Source organism: Saccostrea echinata, unplaced genomic scaffold, assembly GCF_033153115.1.
Source record: "Saccostrea echinata isolate AGI-Se365-2 ecotype Australia unplaced genomic scaffold, CSIRO_AGI_Sech_v1 ptg000052l, whole genome shotgun sequence".
NCBI classification, from domain to species: Eukaryota; Metazoa; Mollusca; class Bivalvia; order Ostreida; family Ostreidae; genus Saccostrea; species Saccostrea echinata.
In genome coordinates this window covers 13305001-13320047 of record NW_026889801.1, presented here as the reverse complement: position 1 = coordinate 13320047, position 15047 = coordinate 13305001, and the positions used below count along the sequence as shown (strand labels likewise).

Here is a 15047-nt window from a genome sequence, read left to right as displayed (position 1 = left end):
AAAAAATATTTGTCGACTGGTGAAGTCAGAAATTTGAGAAGAAAATGACACTTTCGGAAGCTTTCATAAAGGGATCAACACCGGATAATTAGACATGTATATACTTAAACTAACAGAGGATGAGTTTTACAGGACATTACAAATAAATTTAATGAAAGCAGGGATGCTAATGACTCTGTTCACCCGCGGACAGTGAAAAGATTTTTACGTGATCACGATTTTAACGTAACGTTCAATACTCAAGTAGTGAGGGAGACATAAGACAACTCCACAGTAATTTTTCCTATGATCATAGGATGGGAGGGGGGGGGGGGTGGTCCATTTACCTCAGAATCGTTGTCTCAGGACGAAACTAATTTAAAGCTTCTTTGCTATTGAAAGACTTCATCTATTTGTTTGCAAAATTTGATCTAGATCCTGGATGTTTCAATGTGACCCAACAAACAACTTTACGTGTCACAACAGTTTCTGACGAAATCACATCATTCAAACACCCCTCAGCGGATGAAAGAAATCAGGATTCATCTGGAAATGGAACAAAGTCAACACCTTCAATTTCATTTAATTCAAAACACCCACAATTGTTATTATCGTGAGTTACTTTTTGATGAAAATACGTAGATTACTTCAAACCTAGCAGTGCATTAATCTTGATAAAGTCAGGGTTAAAATAGATTGTCTAGAGAAGAAATATTTCAAAAGTTCGAAATTAATAATATTGCAATTTCGCAAAGACTTTTTTTAAGAATACATACATGTATAATCTCACAGGAAACCTTGTTATTAGAAAATGAAATCATTAAGTCTCTACTTAATACTGATGCTTGAAATGGGGCATTTGTACCAAGTCATTAAATTGGTATATGAACAGGGCCATTTTATGGATAAAGTGATCCTAGCTCCTTAAAACTGACAAAACATTTTGAAGCGTAATAGAGAGGATAGATATATAGTTCACCTGTATTACATGTACGTAGATTTATAAGCAAAACTATAAGCAAAGATAAACACATAACTTACGAAAAGAACTATATTTGGTTTGGACCATTTTAGGACCATTTTAGGCCCCCATTCAGAAAATGTTTATATTTACTATGGGGAGTAATAAGGCAAGTGTGTTGCTTAAAAATATATTTTAATTTGTTCAGGCATTCCGTTGCTATGGAAACCGTCGTCCAAAAAAAAAAAAAAAAAAAAAAACACATACCTTAAGACCTAAAAATCTGGCATCTATTGTCATTGAACCCATCTTTAATTTTGATACCATCTATAATGTCTTCAGTAAATGTCTATATTTATACTTTGGGATATGTCAAAGTGACTGTTTTACCAAGGACTGTTTTACCAAGCATTCCGTTGCCATGGTAACCATCTTCCAAATCGTATTTCTTCGTACCTTAAAATCTGGCTTTTATTGACATTTAACAAACTTTAAATTTGGTAGCATCTATAATATCGTCAGTGAATGTCTATATTTATACTTCGGGATATGCTAAGGTGACTGTACTACTAAGGAAGTAGATCTCTATTTTAAATTGAAAAGCCATTCCGTTGCCATGGACACCATCATTGAAACCCTCAGACCTGAAAATCTAGCTTCTATTGTCATATTGTCTATTGTCATATAAGTGTGCTGCTGAGAAAACATATTTTAAATTGATAAGACATTCCATTGCCACGGAAACCAACTTTGAAAAACGACATTTATACCTGAAAATTTAGCTATATTATCATTTAACATAACATCACGTAGTCATATTTCATGAAGCGCGCTAGCGCTTCATGAAAAATATGCCTACGTGCAAGTCTATGTGATTTACACACCAATTATTCACACTAAACTTAAAAACATTCCTTATATTTACATTTTACATATTCAAAAGCATGCACCAAAAATATACTCAATGTTTTAATTATTCACTGCCCTATATCGTTACATTTTTATTAACGTCTCTGTAGCTCATTGTGACGTCACTTTAGCGCGAGTTTCTCCGTGCATATTTCTACGCGTGAGTATGCACGAAAATGGCATTCAAATCAATTTCAAAGTTGGCTTAGTAGAAAAACATAGCAAATGTAAATACATGTATATTAAATTGTAGTTTAATCTCTTACCTTTTGACATTGTCACTGTCATTCCGGAATAGTGGGGTTTCCGGATTTTTGGGGCTCTGTTTGTAGGTAATGATTGATTGTACGTTGTTTCATGTCCCATTCGAGAATTTTTCATATATAGACGTGCTTGTGGGCAATGAGTTGATATTTGGTACGTCTTTTGTTGAATTATATATCAAGTTTGAGTTTCGGGGTAATTGATCTATTTAATATTATTTGTTATGGTCCTTAAACTATGAATGACCGAATTAGGAATTATATTAATAATCATCGTTTTCAGAATGTCACTGTCATTCCGTTATAGCTAGTTCTTTCTGGCTTTCTTGAGCTGTGTTTGTATGCAATGAGTTCATTTCTTTATAGGTCTCTTGAAAGTATTGTTGACATACAGTGTAGTTCGAGTTTTTTGTGATCGACCGATTTTTTCAATTTAATGGCCATTAGACTTTGAAAAATTCTTATTATCACTGTTTTCCGAGTTTCTTTTTGTTGAGCTTGTAGATATTGAGTTGATTTGATATTGATATTGATGACTTACAGGTTAAGATCGAGTTTCGTTATAGTGACCTATTTTTATGAAACTTAGGATCATTAGACTTTTTACTGCATTGCTTTTGAGTGATCATTTCATGCAGATTAAGGAGATGTTTATTCCTACTAGCCATCTGATCCCACCTCTGGAAATTACAGAGGTATGTGTTTTATGCCCTCTCCACAAATTTGTATTGTTTTAGGCATTTTTGATCGACCATTATTATCTTCTCATTTTTCAGTAAGTGTGCTGTGTATATAGAAAACAGACGCAGGAATATGGTCTTTTATTTCTGTGCTATTTCAACAATTTTGGACATCTAGTTTTTTTTTTCTATTTTAACATGCTGGTTTCCTTAATATTCTTATATTTTCTTAATTAAATATCATTTTGGTTGTTTTTTTTTTTTTTTTTTTTTTTTTTTTTTTTTTTTTTTGAAGATGAATTATATATACTGTAATGAAAAAAAAAGTTGTTAGTGAGGATATGCATTTGTTCAGATATTTCTTTATCATATGTATATTATATAATATAGTATATACATGTATATTATAGTATATCAGATCCATTGATCTGCAGTACTGTAGCTAAAGGTAATTATTGCTGATTAATATTTCTTGCTATTTAAATAGTTGAACTCTGGCCACTTTGATATTTTCTTTCTTTCTTTTTTGTAATTAAAATAAGCTGCTGATAATATTTTATACGTTCTTTGGTCAATATAAGGGCGGGGTGGGGATGTGTGGGGTGAAGCAGGTAGGGTGGACCGTAGCTCTAGTATTATCTCAATATCTATTGTGTTTATGATTCTCCCACCTTCTGACGATACATTTACCATCACTGCAAATAATGTCATTTATCGACACACATTGCCGACGGGTGTACATTAAAGCCACTTTTTTTAATTAAAAACGATTTGAATTCTCCATTTCATATCAATACTAGCTCGAGGATATGTATTGTGTTTGCGATTGATGAACTTTTAAAGCTTGATACATAAGTAAAATTTATTTGCCTTTCTTTACAATTTGCAGGTTTATTATCGCATTTGGAATACTCGTCCCAGTCATCTCCTTCATTTTAGTAGCGTGTTCATTTTCAACAAAGCTATCGGAAAATATCAGCATTCCACAAACAACAAATGATCTATGTAAGTCACAGAAAGATGCACATTGCAAATATATGTGATAAATGTTAAATCAATGTTTTCAATGTAATGGAATATTTTGTTCTTAAATGTTAAATATTTGACAAAGAAAGTATATCTTTTTTTTTTATTTTTGCGCAAGAATTTAACTTAAACGTATTCATTTTTAGCACGCTAAATATTTTAATTAATTTATGAGTCATCTGATATAAGGGTTCAAGTAAGATGTTTTAGTCACATGTCCCTTTGTCTTTTCTCCTGTCCGTCACTCTGCCATTCCATCTGTTAAAGCTGTTTACCAGAAAAAGTCGGAGAGAATGTTTCCCATGCTTTGGTGATCTGATCATTTTATCACTGCTCCATTTAAATGCAATTGTAGTCTCAGACTGTACAACGTTAACCACGTTGAGATTTTACGTGTACTAATTAATACAAAGGATGGGAATTGTGAAATTGCTTAAAATGGAAACAAATAACAAAGATAGTGGGTTTTGTGAGCCACCTTTAGGATTTATTAGGTTCAGGCGAAGTCTTCGGAAGCTGATAAATTTTCAGCATTTCTGATAGCTAAATTTGAATGTCCACAAAAGGGGATTTACGGTAAACTAGGGTAAATTTCAACATTCAAAGTTCTGTTTTTTTTCCCATGAAATCTTGAAGTAACGAACATTATTCAAGCTCACATGTCCATTTAAGCAATATAGTGAATTTTGTCTAATCTGGTTGTTGTGTAATCGAAAATCCGGTGTAAATTTTAAGTCCCATTGCAGTAAATTCCATTGTTTTAAATGTTGTCAAATCCAGAATGTTCCCTAATCCGGCCAATTTCTTTGGAACCAGTAGTGTCCAGATAAGACAATTTTTACTGTACAAAACAGGAGCAGGGCAAACTTTACAGTCCTCTAAAACATAGAGCAAGTTTCAACCCGTCCTAAATACTCTCTAGAGAGGAATAATCTTTAGAAAAACTAAATTATCTTTCACTCCATTTATCTTATTGATAACACTCTCCGTATAGTTTATTTTATTTTTATTTTCTCTTTCCTCTTTTCAAAACCAAAAAAGTATCTTTGATTTTTTACTTTTGTGACTGAAAAGTATAAATAGAGGGAAGGTTTTAAAGAGACAAATGAATAAGTAGGATAAATGAAAAATATGAGGTAATTTACGAAAAATCAACGGGAAATGTAGGGACAGCAAAACGCTTGCTCACTAGTATTATAATATATTAGGTTGCAAAATCAAATTATTTTTGACCTCCCTTAATTAGTCTCAACTGAAATCGACCCCTCCCCTTTCCGCCAAAACTTGAAATCGTCTCTGACCATTCCTAATAAGGTTTATTCTACTTTCGCGATGTCAAATAATGAAAATCAAAAATCTATAACACATTTGGTATACTTGATATCTAGTTATACTACGTAAATATCATTATGGTCAAGATCTAGTTTAAATTGTAAATTTGGTGCTAGAACCATTATGATTTCATGATTAATCTGAATTTTATTTTCCGGTACATTATGCCTGTATTAGAATTATGTAGAAAAAAATGGCATTTTCATGGAATTCAATTTAAAATCATTTCAAAAGTATCCCCAATGCGTAAGTTAAATTTTATAACATTATAAGGTAAAGCTTGATTAAAGAATGTTTTTTAAGCTTTGTGTGAGTTATTGGTGTGTAAATCACACAGACTTGTCACGTAGGCGCGCTAGCTCATTATTTGACATAAAACAAGTGTGAAAGAATGTAAAGAAAATTATTTGGACATAGGCACCCCACTATGGATTTAACTACTGAAAGTAACCCCATACTCGTTTCTTTTACACAGTGTATCTCTCAGTTGTATAGATGTCCGTCTGTTACGCTTTGGGATAACGATCCCTTATCCACAACTCCTCTTATGCCACTGAATGAAATTTAATGAGACTTTCACAGAATCTTCGTTACAGAGTCCCATTGCGCACCTTCTATTTTACTTTTTGATCGGACACGTATTATGGATTTCCAATAGCAAAAACATAGACACTGCAATTCATCTATACTATTGAGGGATACCCACCTCTTCTCAACAACTCCTCCTACACCACTGAATAAAATTTAATGATACTTTCAAACAGTCTTTATTACATAGTGCCATTGTGTATCTCCTATTTTACTTTTTGACCTCACACTTGTTTTGGGTCTACCATAGCAAAACATAGACCTTGCCATTATAATCATATGGGGGGGGGGGGGTATCATTTTTGTGAGATCAGTCCTCACAGTATCTTTAGATTTTTCATTGGGTCAGCAAAATGTTTAAATACTGCAAAAAATCCTAAGTGTCTGAGCATATTTCAAAGTTAAGTCTGGTAAATTTCCAGTGTATATGTTTCTTATTAGATATGGTATTGTTCCGTGCGATAAAGTTATTGTGCGAATATGAGAAACAAATGGATCAAAAAGCATTGGCCTTACTTTTGGCCGAGTTTGAAGCGAAGAAATTCAATTTCCCAAATATTAAAACCGACTCTCCCGTTCTTCCGACTTTCCAAATGTAACCGTTAGACACGATCAATGGAGTGTAAGCATAAGTCGCACAAATGATCTTGAATTGTTTGAACTCATATACAGTGTGTCATACCTGAAACAATAAATGAAGTTCAAAATTACGTTGCATTTTTAATAAATCAGCAAGATTTTTTTCATTACAGAGATTAATCACTTTAAGTTAAATCTTAAAAAAAAACAATGTTATGCAAAACCTGAAATTCAGACTTTGACCTTTGTCCTTCTTACCTTAAAATAAATACAATGTACAGGCATTTTTTTTAAAACACCCATTCTCAATGAATGTGTGCAGATGAATGGTGCTGTTTTTATTAGTATAGCGAGTTTCTTCTTTAATTTACCTTGTTAACAATATTTGAGATTAAAAAGCATGAATCTGCTACTTAATAAGAAATCATTTCTCCTAGGATAAAACTTACGATAATGTCGAAAAGAAATATGTTATACATCTAGATGCCAACAATTATCCTAAAAATCACAAATTGTTTGAGTTATCCTTGGAACAGTACATAAATCACCACATTTTTTGTGAATAAGAATGTAATGCACGTAACACCAGACCAATCATTTAATATACAAGAAACAGTAACATATATTTTACACGTTTCTCGTGTGTCTTATACTATTTTTAATGTTATAGGTAGAAATTTATTTGTACATGTTTTGAACCAAAGTAATTGATTAGAAAATATTTGCTATGTATGAATACAGTTGTAGTAATATATTTTCAATTTATGAGATTCTATAACGTCTTTATTCCTTAATACAATAGAGATCACTCGCTTAACGTAGTTTCGTATTAACAGTTGTGACGCCACAATGATTATTTTTTTTGAAAGTGATGTAGTTATTAACATGGATTCATATAAAACTGTTTGAAACAATGGACAATGGATAGCTATGCAAAACGTATTATAAAAAAATCCTATGGTTTGTCATTATGTTTTACCTTTCTCACACGAATTTTGTGCATTATATTCCCGACCCTTCATTTTATACAATACTTATTTAAGTATTTGTATATTTAAAATTGCTCATGAGATTGTTTTTTTTTAATTCTAGCTGAACCAGTTCAAAAAGCACTATTAGGAATACCAAGTCTAGATTCTGCAGGTAAATTATTTTTATGATACAGAAAGATTGCTATTTAAAAAGAGATTAAGGTTTCTTTCTGTTCAGAGCTTTCTTTTACGTACTGTTGCGCAGTGTTTAGAGCGTCTGCTATAGAGTCACAGAGTAAGGAGCTGATCCTAAGGTCGTGGGTTCGAATCCACCGCGGGATCTGGAGACCGGTCCTTCGGATGAGTCTGTATAAATCGAGGTCCCGTGTCGCATTAGGTGTTGGAACGAAAACGATCCCTCACTGCTCAATGATTCTGAGTGCCGGGTATATGTATAAGTTTGCATCCCTCCACTGGCAAGTGGTGGTGTCTCCATATGAGTGAAAAATTCTCTCGAGGGACTTTAAACAACAACAAGCAAACAAACAGTACCGTCAAGAATATCTCATTTATGTTGGAATGCCAAATTGTCATTAAAAGGCTGAAAACTTAAATCTTTACTCTGCACGTTTTATTATTGAACAATACGGTTAAAGTATCATTTTCCTGAAGACGTGTACTAAGACATGAGATTTTGTTAGGTTTCCTTCATTGAAAATAATGAATCAAGGTACATGTACATGTACCACATCGCAGTACATATTCTTGAAATACACCTGAACATGTTAATGGCTAAAAGGTCGCTTAATGGTTTCATTAACCAATACCAAATGGCTGCGCTCAAACAAGAGATTTTTTGAAATGGCATAAAACAGACAATAGGAGCTAGAACAAGTCTTTAGAATTCAATCTCGCAATGTCACCTTTATATCTAAGATATTTATGCATATAACATAATGTCCATATTGAGGTTATTTTAAGATGTTAATATTTAAATCACACATATTGTATCAGGGGTTTTTACTGCAAGGACACCTGGAAATATCATATATTAAACTGCAGTGCATTATACCGGTATAACTTTGTACAATTACTTCCAAGAATAATTAATTTAAAAAAAACTGTAACTACGTTGCTCTGCTCTCGTGTTTTTTTTTTTTTTTTTTTTTTTTTTTTTTTTTTTTTTTTGTTTGTTTGTTTGTTTGATTTTTGTTGTTGATTAAATGGACTTTGAGCATGAATATTGTTCGATATCTTTATATTTCATTCCAAAAATAGAAACCCCTTTATGAAAAAAAAAAAATCTTATATTTACCATTTTTGCTGTATCTTGATATAATTATCCCACATCTTTATTAGGCCTTCTAGAATTACACTTACATTCTATTGTTACTACTGCTTGGGTTCTATATTTGTAGAGTAATTCAGCTGTGTGTAAAGATTTTGGAACAGGTCATTCAGTTTTACATTTATCTTATTTATGGATTTGCTTCTATCCACTCCGTTGCACTTGATTACCTATTTTGGTTTGTGTAAAATATTCCTCAAGTGTGCATTTTTCAAGCATGTTAAAGGTAATTCTGGTACTATCTTCATTCAAGAGCATTTTTGAAAAAAAAATAGCATGGTTCAAGTCACTTTGAATGTTGCAGTCATAAATGTACAGACTTTAGGTATAACAATCTATAACTTGATGGCACATAGTTCTTTTTCTCAAATTTAAGAAAACAAGCTTACACAAAATTTTCAAACACCTTCGTTTAGAGTACAAACGGGGCTATCTTTGTTGAGTAGTTCTTAATAACTTATTATTTTATAGTTTATCATAACATATATAATGTATGTACATGTACATTTTGTATAATATCTTGTCCTGTTCAGTCTTCTAAAACTTTTTATCTATCAACCACACTTCACAATAAGAATAATTTATAAGTCTTTCAATCTTTTAAATGAGTTATTGCGATTTGTTTTTGTCCTTCGTCTCATTTTTTTTTTGAACCACCGAAAAAAATTAAACCTCTTATTCATAGAACATCTATGAGTAAAGAGGATTAAAGTTTCTGAAATTCATGATAATGCCCTTCTAAGAGTCTGAAGGTTGGGTCTAAAACTATAAAGATTGACGCAAACGTATAATTAAAAATGTTGTTCTCTACTCCTGGACATTTGAAATTGTGAATTCTATGGCCCCTGAGACATTGGCTTGAAAGGGGGAGGGGGGCTCCATGAATGATAAAGTGAAATGCGTTATTTCTTTGAAAAATCTTTTTTTTTCTGTTCCTGTTCCCCAAAAGTAAAAAAAATCAAATCATAGTTACGAGGTGCAATGGGACCTCTTCTGAAATTGTGAATTTCATGGCACCGGGTTCAGGAATTCTGTTGTTAGAGTGAGTCTCTTCTTACTTTAAAGTGAAATGCAATATTTTTTTTTTGATGAGTATGCATGCTTCTCAAAATTGTGAATTCCATGGCGCCTTGGAAAGAGAATTCTTGTGTAGGACGGGGTTCTATTGGTTACATAGTGAAATATATTAGTTATTTGAAATCTTCCCTGCTACTGGGTTTTGAGAGATAAACTCAAGTCATGGATTTAATGAACAAGGGTAACTCCTCGAAAACTATGAATTTAGTCTGCCCTAGGATCAGCGGTTCTTATACTGGAGCAGGGGAGGGGCCCATATAACATAAAGTGAAGAAGAATTATTAATGTGAGGGTCTTCTCTGTTCTTGTATATTTATCAGACAAATGAAGCAAGGGTACCTTTTTCCAAAATGTTGTATTTTCTTTAAAAAGAATTCTTCTCTGCTTTTGCTATTAAGGAAACAAACTAATTACGTACATCGTAAGAATGAGCAAGTGAATTATTTCCGGATCCAAATGTTGATTTCATGAACCTTGCATCTGGGCAAACAGAGTGCAAAGTTGTATAAGGAAGTGTGTTTTCGTGAAATTCTGGACCATTTAGTCAAATATTCTGGTAAAGGGCATGCAGAACTTTATAAATTTGCATTCTTCTAGGAGAAGTTATTATCATTATCTTGTCACCATTAATACTAAATCGCCATAAATAATGCCTTGCAAAGTCAACGGACTAAGAAAGATATTGAAAATGTTTATGTTTTTAAGGGGATGAAGGACACATGGTCACATGACTCTGTTTAACTACGTCATAGTCTCCGTTTATATAATTGCAAAACGTGTAAAGCATCAGTTCTTGTATAATTTTTTGACATTTTTTTTTCTTTAATTACCATCTAATATTAAAAAAAAAAATGAAAAGTATAACATTCTTGCAAACATTAACAAATTATGAAAAAGATTGATCCACTCCTCTGTTTCCCTAAACTGTGTGTCCAATTCGTCGGTGACGTCATACACGATATATTAGTACAGCAAGATCCTACTCGGTGAATACAGGGGCGGTATTATTATGTAAAAAACAGGTCATAATCAGTATATGATGAAATATTTTGAGAAACGGGGAACACAAAAATTATTTTTGCATGGCTGATGACGGAAATCTTATGTAGGTATATCTTATTTCGCTTATTTAGGTTACGTGTGACGTCATAGATGGTTTTTCCCGTACTCGAGAAATGTAAACATGACACGTTTTTGTTCTGCTTATGTCCTCTTTAACGATGCCCTGTGCAATATTGAAGTCAGCTTCCCCATTCGAAATTTTTACAGTTAATCAATAATTAAAAGGACTTGCATTTCAACGTAAATTTAAAAATATTGAATGATAGAATTTTTTGTAAATTGCATTTTTTGTTGTTTAAGTTGTCTTAAAAAGTTCGTAATTTTCCCTATCCAGATGCAGTATGATAGAAGAAACTTGCTTTTTCGAATTTTAATCGCTATTCAAACTCTAAAATATTTTAAAAGATACATGTTCACTTACATATTTTTTATATATGCTTTAAAAATCCCATTATGGACAGAGTAAAGAGCCCGGAAACGTGGAGAATTAAAACTCCAATTTGATACTGTAGGGCATAGTATTTGTCAATCAATATTTCTAAAATAAGGTAAGAAACCTAATGATAAAACTGCTTTAAGATATGTGGGACATACTTAATTAGAAATATACAAAATATAAAAAAAAAAGAATGACAAGTATTTTTTTCAGCTAAAGGTCCTTCTTCCCCTTAATATAATAATACGAACAGTAATTTGGTTGTTTTAATGGTCACGTAGACTTTATTCGATAAATTAAAAAAAAAAAAAAACTTTCACACAAAAACCTTAATATGCGTCTACTTGTATTTACATAATTTTCTTCAAAAATCAAAAGAAGTCAATTTTAGAGGAAATGAAAGTGTTAAATAGTAGTGCTCAAGCACTCCTGTTTTTGTTAGGTTGCATGGTGTTACAAATACCCTAGCAAAATACTATATTTAACTAAACTTTACTAATAGTTAACTTACGTTTACTATAGTTAACTATTGTTTACTATAGTAACAAAGTAAATTTTACTATACTAAATTAAAGTATTTTTACTTTGGATTTCAGATTGTTATATTTTTTGTTCTTCAATTTAAACATGCACATTTTTTATATTAAATCGAACTGTTATTTGTATAAATACATACTATTTGTTTACATTACTGTTATCGAATTTCTGAGATTTTAAGCTTTGAAATCTCAAAAAAAAGTTCCAGAGTAAAGTTTCATATTAAATCGAAGTATCAGTTTTTTACTATGGTTAACTTAAGTAAACTATAGTTAACTATAGTAAATTTTCGTAAGGGTAGGGACAAAAACAAACAAGTGGATAAATATACTGAGAGATTTGTTGTTAAATACGAGACAAATTATTGTGTTGATCCCTGATCATTCTCCTTCCCTTGCTTTGTTAATCAGTTTTTCTTATTGAGTTATACTAGGTGTATGGATACGGAACAGTTTTTAAATCTTTTTTGCTTGTAATCGTACAAGGTTTATAACGAAATTTTGTTATGTCGTGTTATGTTAAACTTATGCATGTTGCTATGGGTAGTGAGTTGAATTTAAAACAAGTGTTTAAAACGAGGATGGAAATCTAATTCAATACCAAGTACAGTACTGTGATCAACTGAAATGTTATTTCAAGTCAATGATTGTAAAAGATAATTATCATGTAACACATCAAGAGAGAAAAAATATTTTGATTGTTTATTTTTTTTTTTATTTCATTTCAAGTTTTTCATGTTAAAGGCAAAGACTTCAGAAAAAGAGCTTATGGAAGAATGAAGATGCCAACAGATATGATTTTTGAAAGATATTTTCTTTACATCTTTACTGTACAGCTAAAAAAAAACAACCGAAAGCCATCATACACTGTACATGTATTTTACTCTCTCATTCGTTTATAAATATGATATTAAAAAATATTGTGATTTATTTTTCTGTGAAGAACATTATGTCCAGATGAGTTTTTTTTTTTTTTCATGCTGAAAGTTGAGTTTTATAGATTTATTTAATTAAATGCATACAAAAAAAAAAGAAAAAAAAAAAAAAACGAAATCAATGCTAGTCAATTTGATGTAAAGAAATGTTGTCAAACTACTCCATCTTCTGCAACAGATTTCTTTCTGTATTTGTCTCATTCATTTTGGATTCCTTCGGCAAAACCTCCTGAATGGCTTCAATACCTATGTTATCAGTTTGGTATAAATTTTAAATGTTTTGTTAAATTACTTTTTTCACTGATAATTATGACTGCGATTGGCAAAGGAATTAAAATAGGGATTGTAGACAAAAATTCTAATTAGATATGTTGTCAACAAGTACAGGGTAAACCAGTTAACCGTCGGGCAATGCTAGTATCGGAGAGTAAAAATGCTAATTAGTTACTCGGACATCTAGATATTTTAAAAAGGAAAAAAAAAAGATTATTTCTTATGATATTTTTAATGTATAAAAATATATGTCAAAAACTTTACCGTTTGTCGTTACTTTGCCTTTCAAAAATAAAAACAAATTAAACAAACAAAAAAAAGTCGTTTTTTTTTTATCAGTTTTTAGCTCTACTGGTCAGAGACCAGAAGAGCTTATGCGATAGTAAGGTGTCCGGCGTCCGTCCGTCTGTCTGTCTGTCCTCCTACAGTTTTGGTCTGATTTCAATATAACTTGGCACACAAGTAGACTACACTAAGGTACATAATTAAATGCATCAGTTTCTGATTTTGTTGAACGGTGTTGCCATGGTTACTAAAAATAGAAATTTCTGTGAAATTCCTATAAAACGCTACTCCACCTACAGTTTTCGTCTGATTTAAATATAACTTGGCACACAAGTAGACTACACTTACATGTAGATACATAATTTAGTGCATCGGTTTTTGATTTCGATGAACAGTGTTGCCATGGTTACTAAAAATAGAAATTCCTGTAAAATTCTTTTAAAACGATACTCTTCCTACAGTTTTGGTCTGATTTCAATATAACTTGGCACACAAGTAGACTACATTAAGATACATATTTTAGTGCATTTTTTTTTTTTTTTTTTTTTTTTTTTTTTTTTTTTTGATTTCGATGAACAATGTAACCATGATCACTAAAAATAGAAATTTCTGTAAAATTCCTTTAAAACACTACTCCTCTACAGTTTTAGTTTGATTTCAATATAATTTGGCACACAACACTAAGATACATAATTTAGTGCATTGGTTTTTGATTTCGATGAACAGTGTTGCCATGATTACTAAAAATAGAAATTTCTGTAAAATTCCTTTAAAATGCTACTCCTCCTACAGTTTTAGTTTGATTTCAATATAACATGGCACACACGTAGAGTACAGTGAGATACATAATTTAGTGCATCCATTTTTGATTTCAATGAACAGTGTTGGCATGGTTACTAAAAATGGAAATATCTGCAAAATTCCTTTAAATTGCTACTCCTTCTACAAATTTGGTCTGATTTCAATATAACTCGGCACACAAATAGACTGCACTAAGATACATAATTTAGTGCATCAGTTTTTGATTTCGATGAACGGTGTTGCTATAGTTACTGAAAATAGAAATTTCTGTAAAAATCCTTTAAATCGCTACTCCTCCTACAGTTCTGGTCTGATTTCAATATTACTTGGCACACAAGTAGACTACACTAAGATACATAATTTAGTGCATCATTTTTTTTATTTCGATGAAGGGTGTTGCCATGGTTACTAAAAATAGAAATTTCTGTAAAATTCCTTTAAAATATTACTCCTCCTACTGTTTTCGTCTGACATCAATCTAATTGGTACACGATTAGACTACACTACGTTACATAATAGTGTATTAATATCGGTTTTTGATTTCAGTGAACAGTGTTGCCATGGTTACTTAAAGTAGAAATTTCTGTGAAATACATTCAAAATGTTACTCCTCCTACAGTTTTTGTTTGATTTCAATATAACTTGGCACACAAGTAAACTACGTTAAGATACATAATTCTATTTATTTCTGCATGTTGCAAAGTTTCAAATCCAAGTGCTTCTTTTCCTTTGTTATACGTACAGACCCGTAGAGCTACAGTCTCATCAGAGACTTCTGGTTTAAACATGTGCCAGTAAGGAGTAAAAGATAACAAGATGTTGCCCAACACATCAAAAGCATGACAATATTTTTTAATGGCCGATTTGAAATCACTGACATCTAAGATATGTGATATAAAATTATCAATTTTGGATAACATTCAACCATCATTTGGTGTTTTTTGTTGTTTTTTTTTTTAAATTAAGTACCCTTTTTTCCAGGGATATACATGAATTATTTTGTTAA

At 31.5% G+C, this 15047-nt stretch overlaps 1 protein-coding gene across 2 annotated transcripts in view; it reads left to right on the top strand.

Annotated features, from left to right (window-relative positions):
• The window catches only part of LOC133203921 (uncharacterized), a 30522-nt gene extending 17265 nt beyond the window's left edge, over positions 1-13257 (top strand). Inside the window, exons 5-9 of one of the 2 annotated variants that reach the window (XM_061339717.1) lie at positions 415-592; positions 3682-3797; positions 7410-7460; positions 8707-8740; positions 12492-13257. In XM_061339717.1, coding sequence (XP_061195701.1) covers positions 415-592; positions 3682-3797; positions 7410-7460; positions 8707-8711 — 350 coding nt within the window. In that variant the 3' untranslated portion in view covers positions 8712-8740; positions 12492-13257. Of the gene's footprint in view, positions 1-414; positions 593-3681; positions 3798-7409; positions 7461-8706; positions 8741-12476 lie in introns of both variants that reach the window. The other variant, XM_061339716.1, reaches the window with a different exon arrangement.
• Positions 13258-15047: the final 1790 nt, after the last annotated feature.